This window comes from Leptosomus discolor, chromosome 15 (assembly GCF_034619465.1).
Source record: "Leptosomus discolor isolate bLepDis1 chromosome 15, bLepDis1.hap2, whole genome shotgun sequence".
In the NCBI taxonomy this organism is placed as follows: domain Eukaryota; kingdom Metazoa; phylum Chordata; class Aves; order Leptosomiformes; family Leptosomidae; genus Leptosomus; species Leptosomus discolor.
In genome coordinates, this window is record NC_141405.1 from 10,781,627 (window position 1) to 10,790,857 (window position 9,231).

General features: G+C 49.6%; 1 protein-coding gene across 1 annotated transcript; it reads left to right on the forward strand.

The window, feature by feature from the left end:
- Positions 1-1,692: 1,692 nt before the first annotated feature.
- Positions 1,693-8,629, forward strand: LOC147414423 (tektin-3-like). Its single transcript, XM_086473525.1, has 7 exons — positions 1,693-2,187; positions 2,735-2,818; positions 4,360-4,430; positions 4,644-4,787; positions 6,032-6,254; positions 7,168-7,322; positions 8,413-8,629. The coding sequence occupies exons 1-7, from the start codon at positions 1,693-1,695 to the stop codon at positions 8,627-8,629; spliced, it is 1,389 nt and encodes a 462-aa protein (XP_086329651.1).
- The last annotated feature ends 602 nt before the right edge of the window (positions 8,630-9,231 follow it).

The window sequence follows — 9,231 nt, forward strand, 5'->3', positions numbered from 1 at the left end:
GCGAGCGTCCGGCATGAAGGAGGGTTACCCTCGGTGTACAGCAACAGCAGCTCCCAGGCAGAGCCTGCCTGTCTCCGTGTGCCTCCCATCCATCGCCTTTTAAGCCTTCCCGTAGGAAACTGTGACTCCTTCGTCCTGCCCTTGTGTAGAGAGAGGCATTCTTTGTTGCAGAGGTGACTAAAATGAAAGAAACTCTCTTTCCCAAGGGTTTAATGATTTTAAAAATAAGGCAGTCTCTCTCAGCTCGCCTACACATGCAAAGTGATTAGGGTAGCCCAGGAGGAGCAATTAAACCTCTAGCCACGTGATCGCTTCTGTCGATGCTTTGTTCTAGAATAAAAGTGAGTTTATTTCATGCAAACATCCCATTTTTAAAGGAATAAAGTTGATTTCATGCTGTGACAAATAGGATTTAGCACATGCTTCAGGTCAATCTCCCCTCCCACCCAGGGATCTTGTTGTAGCACACCAGCGTCCCAATCTTTCACTGCGGCTCCGAGCCAGGCTGGGAGCAGTGGGGATGGGATGGTGTTAGGGGAAGGACACATCCCTGCAACACAGCACCTGGCTACAACAGCTATAGGGACTTATTCTGCCCGTGGGTGACACCTGTAACCATACAGAAACTTCACACCGAGCACAGCATACCCTCCTGAGTGTTTGTCCTTAGATGAGGTGTGTCAGGTACATTCGGTGGCCCCTCTGCATTATATTTCTGATAAAATTGACTGATAACCTTAATCTGAAAAGAGCAATGGCACCCACATGCCTTACACAGTTATTGGTAGCAAAATCTTCCTGTGTGACTCTTCCCCTTAGGGTTACTGCAAGGCTGGTGTTTACGAGCTGCTCTGAAAAGACTTTGTGGGATATCTCCTTTCCAAGTGCATTTGTTTTACAGCAGGTGAGCCAGAGATGTTTTTCTTCCTTTGCAAGTCCAGAGATGGCTGTTCTTTTTAGGTTGAAATGGGGGGGGGTGGGGGGGGGTGGGTGCAGGGGTGGGGTGAAATTTGGATATAGTCCAAATTTAAGCAAAGCTCAGCTCACCTGCGGACACCTCACTCAAGCTTTTACTGCAAGTGAAAATAGAGATGATGAGGATGGATTCCCTCACCCACAAACCGCGCTGGGTTGGTAGCAGCTGTGCATCCAAAGCTATCACGGCTGGTAATGGAACTTTTAAAGAGGAAATTACAGCAGGAATACTATAAGATCAGCAAAAACGCTGGCCAAAAGAAACAAATGAACATCAGAGAATCAGCAACTACAGTTTCATTGGACGGACAGACAAAATGAAGGCACAGTATCTGTCATTCTCCTTAGTAGCCATGATTTGTTTCTCTCTACATTCCAAGACCTGATGAGAGATACTGACAACAAAGTAAAATCCTTATATATAAAAATGCTTGGGATGCTGTCAGAAGGGATTTGCTTTCAAGAGTTTTAGGCCTGTCCAGGCGATGTGTGGGTGCTGTGTGCATCGCTCTTCGTATTTTAAGTTGCGTGTGTCGCTGTAAGAAGTAGCGCAAGTGCAGGAGCTTACTGAGTGAGGTTGTCTTCTTCTGTCTCCTTTGTGCAGGACACATACCTGAATAGCGGCGTTCAAGAATGGAGCTGGTTGGATCTCCCTTAACTGCAACATATGCCCATCCAAGATCAACACCTACCAAGTTTCTGCCTGCCATCAGCACCATGGCTTCAAGCTATAAGAACCGTTTTCCTTACTACCCCTTGCCTCAGAGCTTCAGCCTCCCCCGGATGCCCAGAGCCTACTACAAAGCAGCTGCCATCAACCCAACTTTGGCTCCCTTTTCCAAAAGCTCCCAGGGGTTACCCCCAAGCAAGATGCTTCCTTTTGTTTCCAACAGAACAACCCTCTTCAGCCGGTACACCTCTGACGACTGGTACATGTCCAATCTGACCAACTACAAAGAGTCGGAGACTACCCGGCGCAATGCCGAGTGTCTGAGAGTCGATACCTCCCGTCTGATTCACGATAAATATCAGCAGACAAAGAAGACCCAAGTAGAAAGCACCAAAAACCTGGGAGATCGTGTCCAAGAGATAGAATTTTGGAAGTCAGAGCTCTGCCATGAGCTGGATGAGATGATCGGGGAAACGAACGCACTCACAGACTTGAAGAAAAGACTGGAGAGAGCCTTGGCTGAGACAGAGGCCCCTCTCCAGGTAAGCACCCTGTCCGGTGGGCTGCAAGCTGTAGCCTACTGCTGAAACATCTGCAGCCATTCAGACGCCCAATTAAGTTTCATTGCAGCTCCGTAACGTCTAGAAAGTTTTTATTAAGAGACCATTAGTTAAGTTAGTAATAAACAAATGCCTTGCCATCTGCTGCCTCCCCTATCAGTACGTACTGAGCACACCAGAACAGTATTTGCTTAACCAAATATTTTTATAAGTGGTACATCCAAAATCCTGGTTTGGGAGACAAAAGCCCATGTCCTCCTACGAGGCTCTGGCGAGGTCAGCCTCAAGCCTGACACAGGTCCCTGCCTTCAGCTGTGGCTGCGCCAGGGACACGTGTGCTCCCCCACGTTGATTTAATGCTGATGTTGCAGCTCGGCTGCTCGTTGTCAGCTAAACCAGCTGCCCTGGGCACTTTTTTTCCCGTGCTGTCGTCTCTGTGCCCACCTACAATTTCATTTCTTACATTACTTGACATGGGGACCATCCCTGTAGGGATTTGCAACCAGCAGTGATGGCATGTCCCCAACAGGTCACTCAGGAGTGCTTGCTTCACCGGGAGAAGAGGATGGGCATTGACCTGGTCCATGATGATGTGGAGAAACAGCTCTTTGTGGTAAGTTTGTCAACACAGATCATGTGTTATTTTTACCTAAACTACTCTGAACAGGTTTTGCAGCCCTGTTCCCTCTCTGGCTCCTTAGTGCCTGTGAGGTGCTAAACTCTTCAAACCCCCAAAACCTGCAGGGCCAGGGGACGACGTTCCCCCACGCAGCAGCGTGCCCACACGGTGTGGGTAAGACTTGCCCTGCCAGAGGCAGGAATAGCTGAAAACCAGCTGTGTGTTTGTGTAGCCTATCAGGGTCCTCTGTCCCTCTTCAAGGAGCTTGTGGGACTCTCCTGCCTTTCAGAGCCCTGCCGGCACAGGATCTATAAGTATCTGTCACATACATGTGATATATCTCTATATATCTGTGTCACATACATATATATTACGCACACATGCACACACACAGATATGGAGAAGGCAGTGTCTGCCCGACAGCTTGTCTGGTTTTCCCAACTATGTTACTTGGTCTAATAAAAGATATTACATCTACCCCCAGCTTTGCTTTGCTCAGAGCAGCGTGGCCGCAGTAAGACTGTGTGTGCTTAGGCAATGCATTTTATAGCAGTCCTAAAACCGCGCACTCCTGCCTGCCTTTATATAGGCTGTTTTAAATTATGAATAAAAAGCAAACACGATGAGAGCTGGCACAGAAGATGGGATCCTATCGCAGGGTACAACAAAATACAATCACTGCAAAGGCATCGCGAAACTGCAGCCCCTGGGACTGTGAAGCCACTGCTCTGTTAGAAGATTTTTTCTTATGAGTCAGGCCCTAAAAAAATTGAAAGATTAGTTTAAGGGTCATGAGATTTTAAGAAAATAATTGGAGCTGGTTATCTCCGTAATGGCATTTTGGATTTTAAGTGTTTCGGACATATTTAGGCCATGCTTTTCAGCTGGCTCCTGCAGACAGGAGGGCTTAAAAATTATGGTTTTGGAGCACTAATCACCTGCCTCCAGTAGCTGGGGCTTCACAAACGCGATAGATTTGTGCTGAAGTCAAGTGAGCTGAGAGCAGCACATGCCTTCCTCCGGTGGAGCTGGATGTTTCTTAGAAATGGCTTAGAAAGTTACACCAAACTCAAGTCCGTCTCCTCTTGTCCCAGATGGATGGGATTTCTCCTGGGGAAGAAAACATTTGGGGAGCAAAAAGGGCAGATGCTGATTGGGGATGGGGATGTGTAGCGCTGCTGGTCCAGAGAACCTCTATGCCTGTTCATATCAGGTCAGGATCTGTCCCTGTCTCCTATAGTGGAACTAATCATCACTTGACATTGATGTCAAGATGAGAAAACACTTGGCAACCCACCCTGAAAGTGAAGTGGGAGGCCATGGCTGTGGCCACAGCACCCTCCCATCCCCTCCTGGTCGCTGCGCCCAGGCTCAGCTGCACAAGTGAGCGCTCTGGGGTTGGGGGGCACTTTCTCCACTCCCTGCCAGTTTGCTTTGTCCTTGCTGTGTGCACGGTTGGAGAGGCCTGAGGGGATGAGTGTGACCAGGACAACTGAGCATGGATACTGATGGGGTCATGTTTTGCCTTTGCCCAGGAAGCCGACGTCATCAGATCCTGCCAGGAGAGGATGCAGCAGTACCTGGATAAGGCGAAAGCCCAGCTCGCGTAAGGAGGAGCTCCTTCTCTCATGCTGCATTTGCAGCTGCGATGTGAAACCCCGGCAGACCCCCACCTCTGCCCACACCCTACAGCCGTAAAACCTGGGCAGGCTCCATGGGAAGCGGGCAGTGGCGCCCACAGGAGCACGTAGCTGCCCAGGTGGGAGGAAACCATTCCACCCATACATCCCCACCCATGGCTCTTGTTTGTGTGTTGAAGGTCCAACAGGGCAGCCCAGCATGAGCTGGAGAGGGACCTGGCCAACAAGCAGACAGCCTACCGCATCGACAACAAGTGCCACCACCTGAGGAACACCTCCGATGGCATCAGCTACTTCCGAGGGGTGGAGCGGGTTGACGCCACGTGAGTGCACGCTGGGCAGCACGAGAGCACCGAGCTGTCCCTGGGATGCGCGGTGCCTCGCCCTGGCAGGGAACGGGTTGTCCCCAGCCCACTGTAAAGGCATGTGTCTCTGCATGGCACATCCATCCTGCCTGGAAACACCCATCTTGGAGGGGCCGTTTCTCCCTGCTCACCATAAAGGGAGAACAACCCTCTGCTTTCAGCTGGATGCTGAACACCCAGTGGGTGAAAGCGAGTCCCACCTAATTACACATTATATCAGGGTTCAGAGATCAGCCTGAAAATGAACTCAGCCCAACACCTCTGCACAGCTCATTAAGTTTATGCGTATTTTCAAAGATGTGTCAGTGCTTGCATGAGCGCTCTTGGTTGACGTGACGTCTGGGGGGTTCACCCCTGCATGGAGAGGGCCTGGCAGGGAGCCGAAATGACACAGAAGATAAAGAAATAGAGAGCATGGTCCTGGGATACGGTTCAGCTGCTTTTGGGTGCCAGGAATTCAGCTTCGGCTCTGCAGTAGATGAATGGTGACCTAAACCAGCACTCGCAGAGATACGCGCTAAGTGGCAAAGGGCTGAGGGAATATATCTGCTGCTCACAAGGACGCGTGCAGTTTATGGAGGGGCATAGATTGATTCAATCTTTCTAATATTTGAATAATTATTCACAGCTCAGACATATTGCAAATGAATTGCAAAGGATTGATGCTAAAATTCAGAGGGGGGCAAAATGTGCCGAGAACCAGCATGTTTTAAATGGGGCTTATGTGGTATTTAAGTCTTTTGTTGACCTTGTTCTGGCCTACTGCACAGGCGTGAACTTCATCGTGAATGCACAGACAGGGAAATGAATATTATCTAATGCTTGTTCAGTTTAGTATGAAACTGAGATAAGTTATGAGCAAAATTAATTGACTGCAATCTGCGCGTCGACGTGAAGCTGGGAATCACTTGGCACTTAGATGGCTCGAACGTGTAAATATGAGGTCTGACTAAAATCTTCATTTTTCTGGGGGAATCTTTGCTTTGTCTGGGCTTTCATAAGTACCACAGTTGTCTTCATGAACATGTCATCATTTCATAAGCATATCGAACAAATGGTGTCCAGGTGTTTTACCTTCATGTGGTCAAATTAAGAGCGTAGCTTTAACCTGCATTTAATCCACACTGCTCCCATGGCATGCCTGGCCATGGCCAGCTTCAGCAGCATGGGCTTACTGGAGGCCTCTCCTTCCTCCTCCCCAGGATCTCGGTGCCAGAGTCGTGGGCCAAGTTCTCGGACGACAACATTCTCCTCTCCCAGAGCGAACGGGCGGCCTCCGCCAAGCTGCGGGACAACCTCGAGAACCTGCTGGTGGTGACGGCCAACGAGATGTGGCGCCAGTTCAACAGGGTGAACGTCGCCTTTGCCAACCGCATCGCTGAGACAGCTGACGCCAAGAGCAAGATTCAGACCCACCTGGCCAAGGTAGCCTGAACCCCTCCCTTTCGGTGTGACACCGTCACTTCCCAGTGACACCACTCTCCACACAGACCTGGCCCAAGAAGAGGAACGGTTGCTACAAGGAGCTGGTTATAGTATCATTATCTGTTTGAAATTCCAAGTACTGGGGACATTCTCCTTGGAGCAGGACAAGTTGGCACTGTAACTTCCTCTCAAGGGATCCTTTATTTCCCTAGTGCCCAGCAGCAAAGGGATTTCAAGCAGAAGGTGGAAATGCTGTTTGCATCTCCTGGTAGTTACTTCAGAAGTGCTGGCTGCCCTGCAGAAAGTCTTTGCTGGGCCTCTACTGGGGTGCCTGCCGGGGGGTTTGCAGGCTCCCTTCTCCTCCAAGGACATGCTTTCAGGCTCAGTGCTCCAGGTTTGCTGCATGGTCAGCCGTGTGTTTCCCGCATGGCTCTGCCAAGCAGGGGAAGTGGAGATCAGTGATGGGCACCTGGCTCGGACTGCTGGGTCTCATGGAAAGCTTCCTGAAAAGAGCTTGACACGGTATCGATTAACTGAGCAGAGACTGGGCTTGCAGCTCTGCAGGCTGATGTCACGTCTTTAATTGAGGATCCATTAGAAACTTTCCCTCTATGAGTTGCTATTGATGGATGATCAATTCCTGCAAGCAGTAATTTTGGGTAGCTGGTAATTCAATAGATCCATCACTGCTCCAAAATCTCCTCCGATGTGACAGCAACAGCAAAGAGAGGCTTTTCCTTGAAAAGAAATCTGCTGGATCTGTGCCTTGGCATGTGTCAGAGCGACAGGGGTCTGAGCCCAGGGTCTGCTTATTCAACTTGTTTTTTTCTGCAGATGGACAGGAGAAAAGGGAAATGATGTGGTCACTTGAGAATATATCATTTAATTTATGAATGCGGTTTTTTCATGCCAGACACTGCAGGAAATCTTCCAGATCGAGATGAACATAGAAGCCATCCGAAAAGCCATTAGGGACAATGGGCTAGTGTTAAAAGTGGCTCAGACCCGGCTGGATGAGCGCACGCGGAGACCCAATGTGGAGCTGTGCCGGGACACTGCCCAGCTCCGGTAAGGCAGGACCCAGGGCTGGGAGGGTCCTTGAGGAGTGACTGGTCGTAGCGCTCAGGAGCATCACTGGATGACAAAATTAATCTTTTTTTTTTTTTTTTCCCCAAAGAGTCATTCCATAAGTGCACTGGTATAATCAAGAGCAATGATTAGGTATCCTGGCCTCGGGGTGGTAGAAGAGCTCTGCACCCACGAAGGAGGCTGTACGCCATGGCCGGGTACAGCCTGATACCACCCCGTGAAGGGATGGATTTTTCCCACTTGGGTAAACCTCACCTACTCTCCTGCCTGCTTCCCAGCTGTTGGATGGCTTAGTTTTGCAGTATAAGCCCTTTAATCTCTGACAGGCTTGTGTTGAGAGCACTTAGCTGCTTCCTTTTGGGTCACTGCAAGAAAGGATGCACCATGTGGAGAAGCAGTAAGGGCTGTCCTCACCTCCCCTGAGGACACTGGAAATCCTTTCAAGGACATAGTGAGCCCTTTGGGACTGCACCCCAAGGGGCCGTGGAGGAGCAGGCTGCCCTGAGTGCCCAACAGCACCCCATGTGAGGGGTGAGGCACCCCAAACCTCACCCCTCCTCCTAGGAGCCCTCTGGGAATGACTCCACGTGAAGCTTTTTAGAAGCCATATAAACCCAGCCCTTGCATGCCATTGGGTTTTTCCATCCTCCACTTGTTTCACATTCACTTTTAGCCTCTCCCAGCTCCCCCATTTTGCTGTGTGTGCATCCGTGGGTGTGGGGAGGAACGCTGCACAGGGAGATCCGGGTGGGTGAACCAACAAACCCGCAAAACCAAACAGGAACAGGAAACCACAGCTGCTCATCCCTCTTCTCGGTGGCACAAGCTGCTCCAGGAGATGAGGCTGCACATCGCCGAAGCCTTAGAGCAAACTTAACCATGCCTGCCCACGGAGGTCTGGAGGAGCTCTGCCCTCGCCTTTCCCGTGCATCTGCCAGAAATGAGGGGTTGAGTTACTCCGAGCACACTGAAGGGGGAAATCCTGTCCCCAAGGGGACCATCACCAACGCCGTGCTAGAAACCACCCCCGTGACGGGACTGTTAATGGGCATTTCTTGCTGTTTTCCAGCCTCGTCAATGAGGTCCATGAAATCAATGAGACGATCCAGAGCCTTCAGCAGCGGCTGAGAGACGCCGAGAACATACTGCAAATGCTGGTGCATGCCAAGTCGATCTTGGAGCATGACCTGGCCACCAAAGCCAACTCGCTGTTCATTGACCAGGAGAAGTGCATGGGGATGCGCAAGACCTTTCCCAACACTGCACGGCTGCTGGGTTGCTTTTAGGCTGGGCTCAGCTGAACCCACGCTATCTGTTGCAGGAGTATTCCCAGTTTTGCTAGGACGCATTCCCAGTTTTGCTAAGATGCTTTGAAAATACATGATTAGACTTTCACTTCCTCATGAAAGCCCTGAGTAGAAATTAAACGATCACTTTGTGTGTTACATGGTCTACCAGGATTTTTTATTCCTTTGGTTTTTCACTTTCCGTTGCTTTTCCACGGTGTGCCAGAAAGTAGCTGAAAATATCCTGTGTGTGACTAAGAGTAAATCCACCCACAGCGATACATTCCTACCCTTTCAGTCTGTGATTTTAGGAGAAAAACTCTCATGTCCTCCTCGCTTTGAGCCTGTCTGATGCGGAAAAAGCACAAGGGGAAGTAAAGCTAGTTGTCAGAGTAATTAGCTGTTGACATCTTTAATGTATTTTTAATGGTTCAGGAGAAGAAACACAAACTATCTAGTAAAGCATTACAGTATGTTCTGTTCCTAAACAGAAAAACTTGCATTTTAAGCTGATGTCTAGTGATCATTTTCTTGCTTTTGAAAAATTTTAAATGTCATCTAAAATGTCAGTGCTGGGGTCTTAAAACAAAGAAGTGCTTTTG